This window comes from Emydura macquarii, unplaced genomic scaffold (genome assembly GCF_026122565.2).
Source record: "Emydura macquarii macquarii isolate MOO-44397 ecotype Brisbane River unplaced genomic scaffold, CSIRO-AGI_Emac_v2 contig_1363, whole genome shotgun sequence".
NCBI classification, from domain to species: Eukaryota; Metazoa; Chordata; order Testudines; family Chelidae; genus Emydura; species Emydura macquarii.
The window spans coordinates 6,425,579-6,445,032 of record NW_027131500.1 but is presented as its reverse complement, the minus strand read 5'-3'; the positions used below and the strand labels follow the sequence as shown (position 1 = coordinate 6,445,032).

The window sequence follows — 19,454 nt, the reverse complement described above, 5'->3', positions numbered from 1 at the left end:
GCATAGCTAGTTTCAGTCTAAATAATGAAATATCATTGGACATAGATGTTGTAAATATAACTTTTTTTAATAGCTCGGCCTATATGTTTAACCAGATATAAAAAGTTGACTGCTGTCTCACTTATGCTTACTTTCATAAAATCACTTACTTTTATTGGATAGGAACTCTAGCTCTGAAACTATTTTAAGAACCACCATTCACATTGTTGATCTGTGGTTGGTTTGTACAGATTGGGTAATAAAATAATCAACTGAACAGTCTCACCAGTATATAATACAGTTTTCATTTTATTTAAACATACTTTGCATGATATAAAAATATTGATCACAGTGAGCTTTAACAATTGTTATTGCTATAAACAGGAATGCTGCACAATGTTTTTAGTGGAAATAAATTATATAGTCATTATCTCTTTAAAAAAATCACAAGGAGGAAAACCTAGGCTGTTTGGTCATTGGCAGAAAACAAGTCCTTAGTGAGTTCTTTACACAATATGAGCCCCATTATCGTCTACATGTGCTTTCCACATTTCTTGGGAAAAGCACAATGTGTCTGTCTCTGTGAGCCCCACATGGTCTCTGGTGCACAGTTAATTCCAATGTTAGCAGTTTTTTTTTTTAATGGAAAAATGTACACCAAAATGGCAAGTAGTGCTTTCTTCACTAATTAATAAGCGGTCTTTTCCAATATGTGGGTACGCAGCGGCACACTTCTTCACTATAAGAAAATCCAGGCTCACAGCGTTTCGTTCTAACTGTACAAGGTGGTCTGTAGCAACTGGAGGAAGGGTAAAAAAAAACAGTTATTGGTAAAAAGGGGGCAACCACATAAATCAAAGAGAAACTTAAGTCTGACTGAGTACACTTATGCTGCACTTATACCAGAGAACACTTAAATTCTGTAAAAATATATTTTATTGGAGATACGCCTGAGTATTACATATGTGCAATATGAATATTCCTCACATCTATTTCTGTGAATTTTCTTGCAATGAAAAGCAAATAAATGGGGCCAGAAATATTGCTGGGGTAAATCTGTGGTTTTATCCAAATGAATATTCATTAATACTCTTTTGAAATATTTACCCAGATCTAATTACATTCTAAGATACAGTATACTTTGGTATATTATTCTGGCAAATACTGGTAACATTTTTTCTAGTAGGCACGCCAGTTTAGTATGCCACTACTGAATGTCTCCTAGCCAGCACTCCCTAATGAGTTGATGTTACAGGTCAGAGTGCTTTACTTTTTTCTTTACATTTACCAGCCATCTGCCCAAGAGAAAAGATGGATTTTCTATACTATGACCCTGATCCTGCACTGAGAACTGCACAGGGAAAACCATGTACTTCCACAGATCCCCAGTGAATTCAGTGGGAGTCTCTTTGCTGTATTGCACTCGTATGATTTTCAGTGTAGGATTCAGGCATATATGTATATGATAACTTTTAAAGGAGAAGAAATGGTAACAATAATATTAACTGAAATAACTTCAATGCAAATAGCTCATTAAACTACAGATTGCATCTATAAACAAGATGTTCCTCATTAGTGGATATTTGCTTGAACAAGGAGTTGTACAAAGCTAATTCCTTGGCTTCTCTCCCCCCGCCTCATTTTTTTTAAACAGATTGACCTAAAATAACCTTAGAATAACAATGCCAAATAACCTCTGGTGTGTAATGGAGACAAAGTACTAGTCTGTGGCTTTTTCAGACATTGGCAGCGAATCAAGAGAGTAAAGTATATGTTTCAAGTTTCAAGAGTTATATTTTAAACTTGTCTTTAAATAATGTGTGTCTGTTCTATGAAACATACTGGTATAACGACGTTCTATTGTAACAATTCTTGCTATATATTTTTCTTACATATTTCTGTTTACAGATACTAGCTATATTGTACTGAGGTACTTTCAGTATCCTCTTCCCCAGGCAATTTTTTTCTGTTTTTAGACTAAGCTTACTCTAATTATCACTGCAGATGGGTTTAGCATGTTGCGTGCTTATTTTGGACATTGACTTGCCACTTTACAGTACTGTGTTTCTAAAATGAAGTCTTGGATTACCATTGCATTAATTCATGTTAATTAATTCTACCAATGAACATGAATATGAAGAAATCAGTAAAGAATGAGGAAGAGACAGCAGCAGTGGTAGTTACTGACTAGCCACATCTTGTTCAGAGCTTTCAGTGGAATTTGTCACAGTGGCCTGATTCATTAGCATGTTTATATAATTCTGAGATTCATGTTATATCATATCAGTTAGGAAAAACTCTAGTGCTATCTGGGATAGATCGTGAAAAGAGAAACAGATAGAGTTGATCCCTAACTAAAATAATGTGGGCATTTAATAGAAATACATCTACCCTCTTGTGTGCCACCATCTATGTCCGGAAAAAAAAAATCAGGCGTAAGTTTGGACTGGGAAAAAATCTTCTGTGGATACAGAGATGGGGTGAATTGGATGCAGAATTTGTTTGCCTTCTGAGCTGCCTATTACAATGATATTTTTTACTTCCATAGTGCCTCCAATTTAAAGATTTCAAAGATGTTTCTGAATTTCCACAAGAAAGTCATGCCATCTGAGGCATTGAACTTTAAGGCCAAGGCCAAAATCTCATCTATTTGGACATTATATTTCTCAGAATGCCCACCCTCGTAAAGCAGTTGGCTAATATAAATTCAAAAATAATAGATGAGGCTGTCATACATAGGCTGGATGCTGCCCTCTGGATGCTTTCATCTGGTGCACAGATCTCCCTGCCCTCATCCAAACAATCTGGGCTTGGGCCTGGCCTTCACTTAAAAGTTAGGTCAACATAGCTATGGCAGGCTGGAGTGTGAAAAATCCACAACCTCACCATGTAGCTCTGGTGACCTAACTCTCAGCTATGTTGATGGAAGAATGTATCCACTGACGTAGCTGCCGTTGTTTGGGGATATGGTGTTCCTACACCAGTGTGGTTCGCTATAGTGACCTCGCAATGCTGATATAGTCTATACAGATAAGCGTGTGAGGGAAGAAGGGTTAATTCTACATGGGGTTGACACTTACCTATTGTTAAGGTTGCACACTTCTCCTCATTAATAAGACCATGCTTTCAGTTGCTTATCACTTGTCAAACTTTAACCATTTGTACTGAAATGTTATGTGTCAAGTGTTTTCCTCAGCCTGAATTTTTTTCAGAAAAATTCAGTCAAAATGCTTCAGTCATTTCCAAGAATGAGGTTAGGGATAAAAAACTTTTTCCCATGTTAAAAAAATTCTGGGTTCCTTTCCTTCAAGCAGCTCTCTAAGCATCCCCATGCTTTGGAGCAGGCACTAGAAATTTGGTGAGGGAACGACCTTTGTCTCAAGGATGTGGCTTTTGCCATCCCCATTAAATTCTTCCCATATCTGACCAAGTTACAAATCTTAGGAAAATCATAGCAGGCCCATGCTCAGCAAAATCTTGCCAGAACAATTAAAATCATAGAAGCGTCTGTCCTCATGAAGCATGCTTGAGCCTTTCCCAACTCCTAGTGCTGGGCAGACTGGCCCTGTGCCATCCCCACAGAGTGACCCAAGCATGCTCCAGCCTAGGACTACAGGGGCAAAGCTCGACTTTCCCTGTGAATGCTGCTTCCAGCTTCTGTGAGCAGTGGGCTAGGCAGCAGAAGTGAGAGAAGGAAGCCCATTTCTCTTGTACCCAAGCAATGTGGAGCAGGAGGTAATCTGATTAAAATGCAGAGGGGCCCAAAGCTGGAGCCATAAGAAAGGAGTAAATTGGGACAAGGGAATCTGCTGGGACTGATTGGGCAAGGAGACTGGAGCTGGGAAGGAGAGGAGCTGGGACTGGTAGCCAGAGGGGGAAGAGGCTGCAACTAGGAGTGGTTGGGCAAAGAGGCAGACTAGGAGCTGGGGAGATGTGGAGGCTGGAACTGATTGGTGAAGAGGCTGGGAGCTGGTGGGGTCTGGGGACATTGGGACTGAATGCTGGGGAGGGAAAAGAGGGATGCTGGGGGAGCACTGAGATTGGATGAGGGATTGAGGGGATGTGACTAGGAATGGGATGTAGGAGGAGAACTGGGACTGATTGGACAAAGAGACTGGGCTAGAGAGGGGAGGTGGGGAAAGAAATGTCAGGTGAGGAGCCAGGAGTGGGGTACTGGGGCTGGCTGGGCAAAGTGACTGGGACTGCAGCTGTAGAGAGAGAGTGAGTGGGGTGGGTAATTGGGACTGTGACACTGTGGGGACACCACCACCCCCTCCTCACCTTACATAAATGTGGTAAAGATAAATTAATGCTTGTGAAACACTTGGATACTATAGTGAAGAACACCATTGAAAAGCATGTGAGGAAATGAATAATTCTGTTTTCAGCGCTGGGTTTGAATAATATACAGAAAATAAGGCACAGGCCCAAACACTGAATAGAAAACAAAATACTGAACAGCTAATGAGCACTGTTCATCCTGTGCATTGAACGAGGCAGAAGTCATCTGGAAAATACAGCATGTGATCATACAGTTGAAGAGGGTATCATAGCACACTTGCACAAGGGGGTTGAACTGAGGTTGCACAGGCATCCTGAATTCTGGCATTTCCTAACTTCTGGGTGCTTGACTTTGCAGCCTTAGCATTTTTTTAAGGTTGTTCTTTGGTGCATAACACCACTAAAGAGGCACATTCTGTGGTTGGAGAAGATCATAAAATGTCTCTCTTGTGAGCTTTATTCCCCTGGTACATGGACCCCAACTCAAAGTGTAATTTGCACTGCACCCCAGAAGGAATTTGACATCCATATGCTAACAATGATGGCCCTGTAGCCCCCACCCTACAAGGTGCAGAATGCCTGGTGGTAATTACCCTAATTTCCAATTCAGAAAGGGAAGGGGAGTGGCCAAGAGTTGCTGCTGGATATACAGTGGAGGGAATAGGGATGGATCATGTGAGCTGACTGCCCCATTCCCTTGGGCCTGAGGAGGGGAAAGCCACTGGGAGCTGCCTTACCACACTTTTTCCCTTCTCACCCCTTCAGAGTGAAGCTGAATGTTCACCTATAGGGACTTGGGGGTGAGAGGAGGGCACCTGAAATGAACAAAGAGTTAGACTGTGGTAATTCTACACTCATGGGAGGTTGTCATGTGAGGCGGGGAGAGGGGGGAAGTGGGATGGTATGACAATTTACAAATTCTGTATTTTGATGTATGGTTTGTCTATATCGGATTGTTTGTCTTGTCATTTTAGATTGTAAAATCTGCAGGGCGGGTCCGTATTCTGTTCTATGTCCACCAGTCCTGTCTGGGACCCTTTCGGGGCTGCCAGAATATTTATAAATAAATAAATGTTAATTTTGTAACTGTTTCAGTGGTTTTAGGCAACTGAACAAATATGCATCTCATACTAGGCCTTTGAGTGCTATCATAATATGAATAGTTATTATTACTACTACAAGTAATAATTTAATGAGTTTAAGGAGATCTTGTTTTGCCAAACAGTATTGTCTGAGTTATATGTGCTTAGCTTTACTTAAAAAACAAGACTTTATCATTTTCAACATTGCAGAATAACAATGTTTCTGCAAAGCATCCTAACAAGACAGCATAGTCTCAACAAAATTACATGACAGATTACTGCATTTTAATTGATAGTGATAATGTATGAAGCAGAAAAAACCCTGATTTTCAGAATTGTGAAATATTTCCAAGTTTAGTGGCTTTGATTATACTGCTTGCAGTGACAAAAATCTTTTATGGAATATGAACATGAATATTGTCAAGTTTACAGTCTGCTTCCTCACCAGAATCCCATTTTAAAGGATAAATTGGGCAATCACATTTGTGGTTTAGTTATTCTCCTGCAATAATACTATTTTACATATATTTAGATAGCCCCTGCCTTTCAAAATGAGCTCCAGAAGCTTTAAAACCTGTATGTCAATCGCTTTCACTCACTAACCCTCCAACCATTTTTGGGGTGGAACACAGGAGACATTCTGCACCAGCAGTACTACACAACAAATTGCAGGAGGGAACTTGAGGAACAATTTCTCCAAATTGAACTACAGGCGAAATCTAGTTAGGAACTTACTTATCCAACTTGGATACTGACTAAGACACTGATCTGAATGTTCTAGCTCTGGTCAAAAGTACCACAAGTGGTCTAGAACTTGGTTTTACTGTATGTCTCAGCCAAAAGTCCTAATAAAAGAATCACAATGTGCTTTTCAAACACTCATTACAATTCAGAAGGTCCTTTTACAGATGCTAAATTGAGCCAAAGAGAGCTTTATGATTTGCCCAAGGTCAAAAACTAATTCCATGGCAAAGATAAGAACAGAACCCAAAATTTTTAGTCCCTATCCAGTGCTATAACAAATAGATTATGGAATCTTTTAGTCATTGAACTCACCTGCATGTCTGGTGATGAAACCTTTTTCCTTTTAGGAAGCATTTATTTGGAGATTCTATACATTCACAGATACATTTTGCAGAATTTAGGGGCTGTTGTTTGGGGCAGGTTCTTTTACATACACACTGGCACTTATCTTCATCAAATTCTTTGTTGGGACCACAAGAACTAGGTAAAAGTTTGTTTTTACATGTACACTGGCACGATGTTCTATCTAATTCTTTTTGGGGTCCACAGCTTGAAGGCCGTACACCCCCTTTGCAGACACATTGACATGTTTCTTCATCAAGCTCTTTGTTAGGTCCACAAATATCATGGAATTCATCAGCAGTGTCTAGGAATACAGCAAGCATAAGAAAAATCTGAATCCACACATTACTAAAAATGGAGAACCTATCTGTTTATTTCACATTTCTTAATTAAGGAATTATGATTTATCCAATTTTAAAATGAAGAAAATATAATCTTACCCAAGGATGTTTTAAGATGATAAAAAAATAAAAAAGCAAAAAATGCATTCTGTAAACAACCAACTAAAAAGAATCAAAAAGATTTAAACTGTTTAATTTGCATGGTGTTAATGTTTTCTTTATATGTAAATCAGCACAGAACAACTTCATTTAATCCTCTAAAATATAATTGTTTACCAGTATCTCCATGATGGGAAGAGAAACTGAAGTCATGCTGCGCCAGACATCTGCAAATTTGATTATTCCAGATATGATTCTTTGGACAAGTCTTGTTTGCCACATGACACCTATGGATGAAATACACTGTTTATTTATTGCTATAAAATACAAAAGATAGGTAATTCTACGTATGGATAACAGCCATTCTCCCATTAGAAATGTAAGTGTTGAAAGCTTTGATTTCATTCACATTCTCACCAGCATAACGCACTGTATAGGTTATTTTCTTTTCCATATTTGAAAAACTGGGTCTAAAACATACTGGGGTTTGCGATCCAATTTCATGTAAGCATGTATATAATACTACACATAAGTTATGATTTAGTGCACTACACACAATAAAAATGCCATGATGCTATGCTTCACTAGAGGGCTGCCAATTGGGAAGACAGATTCAAGGACAAGTACAGTTTGACTCACTTAAAGCATTATAGGTATTAACTGTAAGAACAAAAATATAAGAGAAAAAGATGAGATTAGTTAGTACTGGAATGACTCTTGAAAAGGTTTCAGTCAGTCCAGCCCTGTCTTTTTAACATGTTCAGAATTCACTTAATCCTAAATGAATCTGGAAATGTTTTTCCATTTTGGAAAACTTCTTTGAATTGAAATCCAACCCTGAACCAAAAATACATGTGAGATTTTTGTTACATCTTTAATTTCCTTAGAAAACAAGACTTGTTAAACCAGAAAAGGATGTTTCAAATTGGGGACTGGGCCTCTTAAAAATGTATATGAGAATATTTAAAAATATTTTAGAATGAAAAACATTTTCATGGTTTCCTAAATAACTGGCTACAAAACTGAATTGGAATATTTCACAGTCAGTACCTCCTGTCACCATACTATTAAAGATAAAATGAAGCTCATTCATCATTTGCTAACAGCTGATATGATCAGAATAGCACAGCTTTTTAAGGAGGCAAAAATGTCAGTGCAGCACTTAGCTATAAGATAAGACAGCATTTCTACTATTACTCAACATAAAGTCCACTTCTGTAGGGAAGCCATTGACACAGGGGGAAAAAAATTCTGACCACTTTTACAAAGAGTTGGTCTCCCTGCATAGGCAAAACAAACAGCAAAAATATCTGATCTACTGACAAAAAAGATTTAAACATGGTATTGTCTGGGAATCCAAACACAAATATTCATATTTTCATACATTTAAAGGGTAATGTAATTAATGCAAATCAAACTAACCTGATTTTTTTTTTTGAGATTACAAGTTTGGTTGATAAAGGTTATAGTGCTGATGTAAAAAGACTTCTGTAAGGCAATTAATTTGGTACCGATTAAAAGACAAAAATGATTTAAATTTCACATAGCACACACTGAAAGGATTAAAAACTGACAGGTCTCAAAATGGGTCCTCCAGTCTAGGTGTGTCTGCATCCCTGTGTTGTTGATCAGAAAACTTTGGTAGCAGTGTCTGTTGGACCTGCATATACATTGTCTCTCCTCGTGCTGCACCACAAGGCTAGCCAGTGTGTGCAGGCAAACCGTCCTCAGTTCCTTCTTTATCGCAGAGTCATAACAAGAATTCTGAAGTAAAGGGGAGGAAGGTGGGTAGTGGAGCATCCATCAGGGGAGACATCTCGAAGAAGCATAGTTACTGCACAAGGTGAGTAACTTCTTGTTCAAGTAGTGTCCCTACTGGTGCTTTACTCCAGGTGACTATGGAGCAGTACCACTTTCAGAGGGCTGAGACTTCGGAGTTGGGTTAGTCACTGTTGATAGTACTGTGGAACCGAAGATGGCATCAAAGGCAGAGACCCCAGTAATCACATAGTGTTTCACAAAGGCATGAACTGACACCCATGTCGTCACTTTACAGATCTCTGAGACAGGGACATCTTTAAAGAAGTTGACAGATGAGGAGATCGATCTTGTGGAATGCATACAGATCAAGTCTGGAGCAGTTGTATTATGGATGAGGTAATATTGTTTGATGCAATTCAAGACCCAGTAGGAAAGCCTTTGGGTTGATATAGCTGAGCCCTTAGATCTCTCTGCGATGGAAAAGAATAATCAAGTGGACTTCCTGAAGGATTTTGGCCTATCTAGGTAGAATCCCAGGGCTCTCCTGACAGCTAACATATGCAGTATGACCTCCATATTGTCTCGTGAGGCTTAGGATAAAGGGCTGGAAGGTGAATGGATTGATTCATGTGGAATACGAGTAAATACGTAAAGTACGAGGATACTTTAGGGATGAATCTGGGATGACATTTATGTGTGACATTATCCAGGAGGAATAGTGCGTATGGGGGATGCACCATCAGGGCTGCTATTTCCCTGATTATTCTAGCCTAGGTAATTGCAATTAAGAAGACCATTTTCATTGATAGGTGTGACAGTGAACCGGTAGCCATGGGCTCGAAGAGGGATCTCGTTAGCCCCTTCAGCACCATATTTAAGTCCCGGGGCGGGGGAGTAGGAATGAGGTTTGATATTCCCTTCAGGACCTCTCAGTGGTTCGGTTCAAAACGATTGAGTGCCCTTCTACAGATTGGTGAAATGCTGCAATAGCTGCCAGATGAACTTTAAGGTAGCTCAAAGACATCCCTGATTTTTTAAGAGTCAAGAATATGAGGGAGAGATGCTGAGACTGAAGGTAGTTGCTGGGATATGCCCCATTTTTGCAGGTAGATGCAGAGCATGGAGGGCTTTCTGCTGTATAGTAGGACCTCCTGTACCTCTTTTGAGCATGATGATTCTAAATGTTGGCGCACATAGGAGCCAGGCCTTGAGGTGGAGGACCCCCAGGTTGGGATGCATGCTCTGACTCTTGTCCTGAGAGAGAAGATGAGGCGTGGCTAGAGGGGGAGATTGGTGGGCACATTGCAAGCTGCATCAGGTAATGATATCAGGTTTGTCTCAGCCATGTGGGAGCAGTGAGGATTACAGGGCTCTGTCTCTTTTCATCTTTAACAGGACCTTTAGTAGAAGAGGAAATGGAGAGAAGGCGTAGAGAAAGTCCTTGTCCCATGGGGAAGAGCATCACCAGGGAACGTGGGGCAATCCCTGCTCTGTAGCAGTACTGCTTGCACTTCCTGTTCTGGTAAGTGATAAAAAGGTATATGGATGGTGTTCCCCAATGTGTGAACACATCATGAAGTATTACTGAGAGCATCTCCTATTCATGGTTGTGGGGGCTTAGACTGTCCACTACTGAGTTCTGTGCACTCGGGTGGTAAGCCATAGGATGATATTGTGAACGATGCACCAGTTCCAGAGTTTCATCACTTCTGAAAATAGGGAGGGCGATCTGACTCCCCAGCAGATAATAATACAAGCCATGTAATAATACAAGCCATGTTGGCCATAAGGATCTTTATGTGAGACCCTGCTATATGTGGTAAGGAGTGAGTGCAGGTGTTCATGACTGCTCTCAACTCGAGGAGGTTAATGTGTAGGGAGCTCTCTGAAGGTGACCATTTTCCTTGTATTGTCAGGTCACTTAGATGTGCACTCTATATTTCATCTCCACGGCTGTGGTGATGAGGTGGACGTTGTGGCTCCACTTCTCAGGATTCCCATGGGAGGTGCAGACTACTGCAGAGGACCTTCCCTTTGAAGGTGTAAATATCTTCGTAGAGAAGATCGACACCTTGGTCACTCTGGTGGCATGGGGGCTGATGAAAGTGCTCACGTATGACTGTACCAGGATGGCAGCACTGCCAGCGATGGCACATCTCAGACCCCCTTTTGGTAATGGGTCCCGTATGGAGCCTGGGAGGAGTACGTTGAAGCCTCATCTGATTTACTCTCTGAACCCTCACTCAACAACGGTGGGGCAGGATACAGCCGAAGAGAGCTATCCCTTGAATGGCTGCGGCATGGTTCTGGAACTTCTGTACTGAGGTGAGGAGAGTAGGATCCTCTAAGACCATCTGGTCTTTGGTTTGCTGAAAATATGCCAGTACCGACTGCCATGGTGGTGATACCGGTGGTGATTAAGACTTTGTCCCTGCAGACTTTTCCAGTGCCAAATGGGCCAGTGTCGCTGGCAGAACGGATGCTGACTCGTGAATCGGAAGTGTGTTAGGGCATTCCCTTGTCTTTGCAGTCCATGGGCTTCTCAGCAATGCCGGACAGGGAGGCATGGGTACTGGATGGTCTTGGTGCTGAGAATACCGAGTGAGACGGAGATAGCTTTTGGCTATTCCTGGGCTTGCTGAAGGGACTCCCGGCTCTCTTTCTCGATTTATGAGAAGAGTTGCCTGAATGTTGTTTCAACCTGGTATCCTTCAAAGTAGAAGGTTGCAGGGTGACTAGTGCCCACCAGAGGACTGGTGGGAGAGCTGCCTCCATAAAGATAACCTTCTGGCAGAGCTCTCTGCCCTTGCGGGATCTCAGGTGGAACTGTTGGCAGAAGGAGGACTTGTGTTGGCTGTGGCCCTCGCTGAGTGCTTGTCTGCACAGAGATCGCCTCACTGCAAGTGAGACACTTCTTGAAGCCTGGAGAGCCGTCCATATCTTTGTCCAGGGGGGTCTCCCCAACTGGAATCAATGCATGAACAAAGTCATTATCTTTTTTTCTTTTTCTTTTCAAGGCATGGACAAATAAAAAGTTAAAACAGGCAAACTAAGAGGTTTGCAAAGCAAAGATTAACAGTCAATAGAAAACTTAACGATCCACTAACAGCTAAATGTTCCGTCTCTAGCCAAGGGCAGTTGAGAAAGAACTGAGGACCATTAGCTCACACGCATTGGCTAGCCCCGTGGTGCAGCACGAGGAGAGACCATGCGTGTGCGGGCCCAACAGAGGCTGCTACCAAAGTTCTCTGATCAGCAGTGCAGGGACGCAGACACCAACAGTGGAACACGCACAGGGACACAACTCGAAGAAGTTTATTTTACCTCTGTATTTGGCACTGGTGTGACCATTGCTAGAATACTGGGTCCAATTCTGATGCTCATAATTGAAGATGGATGTTGATAAATTGGAGAAGGTTTAGAGAAGAGTGATGAGAATGGTTAAAAGGACTAGAAAACCAAGCCTGTGATGGGGTGTCTACCCAACACAAGGCCTGAGTAGGTAAAAAGGGGCAAATAGCCCCATTACAGGCTCCACCTGGAGGAACAGCCTGGCTTAACTGATCATGAAGTTCAGCTGGGCAGGAGCACGCTTGTTAGTATAAAGCCTGGAAGTTGAGAGCAGGAAGGGCTGCAGTCACCCTCTGGGAGCCCTGGGATCCTAGCCCCGAAAGAAGAGCAATCCAGAGAAGTTGCAGGGATAAAGGGCTGAGAAGACAGGGTAGGAGAAACCCAGGGAAACAGCAGAAAAGAGTGGAACTGTGCAGAACTTGGCTGCGGGTTACAGGGTCGGCACCTAGTATAGAAAAAGGGCCTGGGTTCCCCAGACAGCCACTGGGAGAGAGCTGGAACAGAAGACTGCATGAGACAGCATATGGACAGCTTTTCCAGTGGGACTTTGTTACCTTAGAAGGGGAAAACTCTACAATGACCTGGCCTTAGGGCTAAGTCATGAAGAGCACCCTGAGTCCTGGAGAGCGAGAGGGAATTTGGGGCAAGCGAGTGACAGCAGGAGATTCTAGACCAGATGAGAGCTGATCACCAAACCTAGCTCCATGGGGGTACCCCATTGGTGAGTGAACCCTGTTAGACTCAAAGAGCTCAATCTGTTTTGCTTCACAAAGAGTAGGTTAAAAGGTGACTTGATTACAGTCTATAAATATCTACATACGTAACAAATTTGATAACGGGCTCTTCAGTCTATCAGAGAAAGATCCTACATCTGGACATTGAAGCTAGACAAATTCAGGCTGGAAATAAGGCGTAAATTTTTAAATGAGAGTAATTAATCATTGGAACAATTTACCAACGGCTATGGTACATTCTCCATCATTGATAATTTTAAAATCAAGATTGAATGTTTTTCTAAAAGAGCTGCTGTAGAAATTATTTTGGGGAAGTTCTATGGCCTGTGTTATACAGAAGACCTGACTAGATCATCACAGTGGTCCCTTCTGGCCTTGGAATCTATGAAAGAAATGCTTAAAATGTATAGGAAATCAGTGGGGGTTATTATTCACATCTTGGATAATGCCTGACTGAGGATGGAAATGATGCATATGGGTTTGAGTGCCCACACATCAGGCTTTGGAAGATATTACATTCTGCTAGCCATTAAACTTGAAAGCCCATACGACAGAATGATTTCCCCTGGGACATCCAGCCAAGGATGAACTATTAAGGTGACTCGTTTGATCATCTAATCCTCACAGAGAAAAATGGGATAGCCCTTCGATGGAAATGGCCTGCAGTGCAGGTGGAATCAGTCCAAAGTACCTGGTCTCCAGGGTAATGAAAAAACTGATCCCTTCCTCCAGCATCAAGAGTATGCTGTAAAGAGGCTTTCGTGCCACCAATTATGTCTACACTGCAATCAGGGGGTGTGACTACAGTTCAATACACACTGGAATAGCTAAAAAGAGCAGTGCAGATGTGGGGACAGGGCTTCAGTGACAGTGAGTAATGCGAGTATGGACCCAGGGTCATGAGCATGCTTGTACAGCCTGCAGTGAAGCCCATGCCACCGCATCTACACTATTTAGCCTTGCCAGTGCAGGGATGTCTGCCTGAGCTACAAGCATGCCTCAGGTTGCAGTGAAGACACACCCACTGTTATTAGAATGGCTAAACTATGAAACTTGGAAAAATTACAGTATGAAGAAAAATGCAGCCAACAGTATTATTTTTTACAAGAAATATTGTTCACAGACAGTGTCCTGACTAAGTGGCAATTATGGGACAATATGAACCAAATAAGCTAGAGAAATGTTTATATTTGGGAATGAAATACCTTGAGAACACCTTGTTATGTTGGAATAGTCAAGAGAAAGAAAGACTTAGGGGATGAGAGGGAAAAGTGTCTAAAGTAGAATGAGGTTTGGGAAGCTGTCATAGAACATACAAATATAAAATATATTAATGTGCATTATTGTTATATCTGGTATGTAAATTCATTCTCAATAAAGTTTGAAACAAAAATAGAAGTTCTATATACTGGATGGAAATCTGTTTTATAAGCTTTAATTAGGAAGTTTGAAACAGATTCAAGACCTCAAATCTGACTTCTCCAAACTCTCATTGCCTAGTAAAGAATATTGTTCAAATTGTAAACACTTAATTAATAAAAATGATCACCTCCTCTGTTCTGAGAAATTAAAAGAACCAGGACTTGATTCTCTGCTGCGCCTGAAGGCATAGGCTGACAACAAATTGAACAGAAGGTGCTCAAGAGTCAAGTCAATTCCTTTATTCATACCAGAGTGTACAGAAATGCAACGTTTCATGACAATTAGAGTTAAGTCACTGTATAATTTGCTTCTTCATCAAAAATGTGAGATGACGGAGAACTGACCTATATTTTGGCTGGGACTTTGGTGCCTAACTCCTTTAGATTCCTTTGAGAATCCCCACCTCTCACTATAAATTCCTCCCAAAAAGCATCTTAATGGTATCCTGTACATATAAACTTAGTGTGATTAGTTCTGTATAAAATCCCAAAAGGAATCAAGTTCCAGTTCTTGATAATTTAAGGACTTTGTCCATACGTACTCAGGATCTGCATTTAGCATGTCTTCAGGGACACAGGGGCTGCTCTAAGTTCCACTAACTTGTAACTAGCTCCTAGGGATCACTGGAGCACATTATGCTCCAACCAAACCTCCTCAGACTCCTAGTATGTCCCATAGACTAGCTGAGGTTTCTCCCCAACACCAGAGAAATCCTCAGTTAATTGCTTAAGGCAGCTGTAAGACCCCTTTGCACAGGCTGGGATCTGTCCTAATTATCTTCCTTCATCAACCCATTTAAGTATGTTTATAGACATTGATAGTAGTAACTGTTCCCCTAATGCAGTTCTGGTCATGGCTCTGACTCTCAAATGAATATTACTCCTTATGTAAAAGGTAGCTACAATGAGTGAGTTCTAATGACAAGCTGCTTGCAGAATGAAACACTGGCATCACGTGCAAAATACCACAGATGTTTGCAACATAATACATGCTTGGTTTTATTTAAGCATATTGCTATCACAAGATATTTGATAATTATTTGTGTACAAAGCAAAGATTATGATGGCTTTAGAGAAAACCATAACTTCAAATGTCACAAGAACAAGTTTTCTACTTACAAGTGATTCCTAAGTCAATATACTTTTTTCCACCCTCATCCACCACTCACATTTCATTCACCATTTTTACACCTAAAAAAGATGGGGTTTCCCTTAGATGTTATCATCGCTGCTCCTTAATAAACTGCAGAGATCAATGACATGAGACACTTCTTCTAATGGTTCAGAAGATAGCCTCTGCTGCCCCCTCAAACAGCTGTAGCCTGAGCAACAGTGTGACAAAGGAAACATAACCAGCCAGGCTCTTTGTCATGGTTGACTGAACTCTGCCAGTATGCCTGACCCAAATACAGATCACTGTCAACCACATCATTTAATCTTCCCCTCTCCCTCAACTTCTCTGTCACTGTGGATTTTCCTACTCACGCAGGCCTGCTTAGGCCATCTTAGATCTGGGCCTCTCGCTATACCCTCATATACAGGCAGTACAACTACTTGCTGTTTCTACCTACATAATATTTGTAATATTCAAACTTTTCTCACGATGGAGCCTGACAAGGCCTTTGTCCAGGCTCTCATCATCTCGCACCTCAAATACTTATCTCATCCTCTTTCACCTTGATGCCAACTTGCTTGCTCCTGCAAGCCCATTCAGAAATGCTGCTGTTGCTGCTAGGATTGTCATCCTAGCTCAGCATTCCAAACATATCACCATCCTCCATTAGCTCATCCTCCTCCACCACGCTGAACACAAATTCCCTGTCTTTGTCTTTAAGGCCCTCCCACCATTAAGCATTATCCTATCACATCTAGTAGTTTAGCAAGCTGTCAGTCCTCACCTTCACTCTGCCAGTATCGCTTGATCAGACACTTGTCTGCTTCTCCCTTAGACACCTTTGTGCTTTATCCCATGCCCTCCTTCCCTCATTGATTCTCCCCAGCATGAGAAAAACTCCCACCTAAATTAATAAAAATTGCCATCTCCCTTTTTAAATTGCTTTTTAAAACCAAATCCAATCTTATAGGGGACAAGATGGCTGGATTGGTCAGGTGAGCAATAAACTAACAATGAAAGGGGAGGGTGAAAAGAGGGAATAAAATGAATATTCATTTAGAACAAAATCAGGATGTTGATAACAAAATTATTCAAGGCGCCAAGGGCCATGAAGAGAAGGGTCCTAGCTCGTGTATATAGGTAATTATTAATTCTTTATTACCTATATACCAATGCTAGGACCCCCAGTAATTAGCAAGAGGAATTTAAATTGTTTATTTTTGAGCATAAATTCAACCTAGTTGGCAGTACTGAAACCTAGTGATTAGCAAGTTAAAAATCAAAGGCTATAACCTATTTAAGAAAGATCAAATGGGCAAAAGGGGAGCTGTGGCATTCTACGTCAGAAATGACATTGCCTGCTTGAGTTACTGACAACTCAGAAGCAAATTATCTTGAACACTTCAGTGTTTAACAGATAAAGCACAAGATGGGTGTAAAGCACAAGCTGGTGTCTGTTACAGATCACCAAATCATACGAGGAAACAGGGATGACTGGCTTTTTAAGAACCTATCTATGATGTGCAATGGGGGAAAACTGCATCATCTTTGGGGACTCCATTCTAAGTGATACATCCTGGAGATCTCATTCTGCCAGCACTAAAATATCCTCTGAATTTCTAAAATGTATAGATGACAATTTCCCAACTCAAAAAATGTTGTACCCAACAAGGAGAAATTCTATATTAGATCGAGAGAGAGAGAATGATCACAGAACTAAAAATTAGTGATTGATTGCTTAGGTGCAAGTGATCAGGACTTGATTACATTTGATATGTGCAAACAGAATAAAGTCCAAACCGTAATTATATATATATTTGGTGTTTTAAAGGGCTAAATCCGCAAAGCTGGAAACAGTTAAGAGCCAAACCAACTAGGAGAAAGATAATTTCCAATTATCATTCACTTTTTTTCTGTTTAAATTCTAATAAATATTTTAGTAGATACTCAAAAAGCAACACTTGGGAAAGAAGGCTACATTGGTTAAAAATCTGACCAGTTTAGAGGAGAAATAAAAGCAGCTATAAAAATAATATATAACAAATAGAAGGAAGGGAAAGCTGATAGTGATGAACATAAAGTAGGAACTGGCAATTGTATAAAATTGATCAGGGAAACAAAAGGCACCAAGGTGAAATCAATGACTATTGGCATTTAGGACAATAAGAAGGAATTAAAAAAAAATATTAGGAACAAAAGAAATCCTAACAATGGTATTAGATGGAAATGCTAGAGTTCTTAATGAAAATGCAGAAGGGTTCAAGAAATATTTCTGTTCTGTATTTGGGAAAGCCAGATTAAATATTCAAGTGGTAATGATGAAACACTTCCCATTCCAATAATAATTCAGAAGGATGTTAAACACAGCTACTAAAGTTAGACAATTTTAAATCAGCAGGTTTGGATAACTTGAATCTGAGAATATTAAAAGAGCTGCCTGATGAGTTCCCTGAGCCATTAATGTTGATTGTCTATAAGTTTTGGGGAAGTTCCAGAAGTCTGGAAGAAAGCTACTATCGCATGAATGTTTAAAAATGGTAAATGGGAGGACCCAGGTAATTACAAGCTTGTCCCTGGCAAAATAATGGAATGGCTGATGTGGGACTTGATTAATAAAGAATTAAAGCAGGGTAATTAATGCCGATCAATGTGAGTTTATGGAAAACATATCCTGTAAAGCTAACTTGGTATTTTTATGAGATTACAAGTTTGATAAAGGTAATAGTGTTGATGTAGTATGCTTAGACATGTGAAAGGCATTTGACTTGGTACCATGCAACACTTTGAATAAAAAAACCTAGGATGATACAATAGCAACACAACACACATTAAATGGATTAAAAGATGGCTAATTCATAGGTCTCAAAATGCAATTGTAAGTGAGTAATCATCATCAAGTGGGTGTGCTGGGGGGGGGGAGGGGGGATGAGTCCTGCTGGGATTGGGTCTTAGCCCTGAGCTATTTAACATTTTTATCAATTAACTGAAAGAAAACAAAATCATTATTAATAATTTTGCAGATCATACAAAGATTGGGGAAGTGAAATAATGAAGAGGACAGGTAATGTACACAGAGCTATCTGGATCACTTAATAAGCTGGGTTCAGGAACACAATACGTGTTTCAGTATGGTCAAATGTAAAACCATTCATCTAGACTGAAAGAATGTAGGCCATACTTACTGGATGGGGGACTATCCTGGGAAGCAATGACTGAAAAAGGCTTGGGACTCATGGTGGATAATCAGCTGAACAAGATGTCTCAGTGCGATGCTGTGGCCAGAAGAGCTAATGTGATCCTTGGATGTATAAACAGGAGAATATCAAGTGGGAGTTAACAGATGATACACCACTTTATTTGGCACTAGTGTGATTGCTGCTTGAGTACTGTCTCTAAAATTCAAGAATACTGTTGATCTTCATTAATGATCTGGAGGATGGGGCAGATTGCACCCTCAGCAAGTTTGCAGATGACACTAAGCTAGGGGGGAGTGGTAGATACCCTGGAAAGTAGGGATAGGATACAGAAGGACCTAAACAAACTGGATGATTGGGCCAAAAGAAATCTGATGAGGTTCAACAAGGACAAGTGTAGAGTCCTGCACTTAGGACGGAAGAATCCAATGCACAGCTACCGACTGGGGACTGACGAGCTAGGCAGCAGTTCTGCAGAAAAGAACCTGGGGATAACAGTGGATAAGTAGCTGGATATGAGTCAGCAGTGTGCCCTGGTTGCCAAGAAGGCTAATAGCCTATTGGGCTGCATTAATAGGAGCATTGCCAGCAAATCGCGGGAAGTGATTATTCCCCTCTATTCGGCATTGGTGAGGCCGCATTTGGAGTATTGTGTCCAGTTTTGGGCCCCCCACTACAAAAAGGATGTGGAGAAGTTGGAGAGAGTCCAGCGGAGGGCAACAAAAATGATTAGGGGCTGGAGCACAAGACTTATGAGGAGAGGCTGAAGGAACTAGGCTTGTTCAGTCTACAGAAGAGAAGAAGGAGGGGGGATTTGATAGCAGCCTTTAACTACCTGAAAGGGGTCCAGGGAAGATGGAGCTAGGCTGTTCTCAGTGGTGGCAGATGACAGAACAAGGAGCAACAGTCTCAAGTTGCATTGGGGGAGGTCTAGGTTGGACATTAGGAAAAAGTTTTTCACTAGGAGGGTGGTGAAGCACTGGAATGGGTTACCTAGGGAGGTGGTGGAAT

General features: G+C 41.0%; 1 protein-coding gene across 1 annotated transcript in view; it reads right to left on the bottom strand.

Moving 5' to 3' along the window:
• Positions 1-270: 270 nt before the first annotated feature.
• The window catches only part of VEGFC (vascular endothelial growth factor C), a 123,505-nt gene continuing 104,321 nt past the window's right edge, over positions 271-19,454 (bottom strand). The window contains exons 5-7 of the mRNA XM_067551971.1: positions 7,046-7,155; positions 6,399-6,732; positions 271-778 (exon numbers count right to left, since the gene is read on the bottom strand). Of these exons, the coding sequence (XP_067408072.1) occupies positions 664-778; positions 6,399-6,732; positions 7,046-7,155 (559 nt within the window). The 3' untranslated portion in view covers positions 271-663. The remainder of the gene's footprint in view (positions 779-6,398; positions 6,733-7,045; positions 7,156-19,454) is intronic.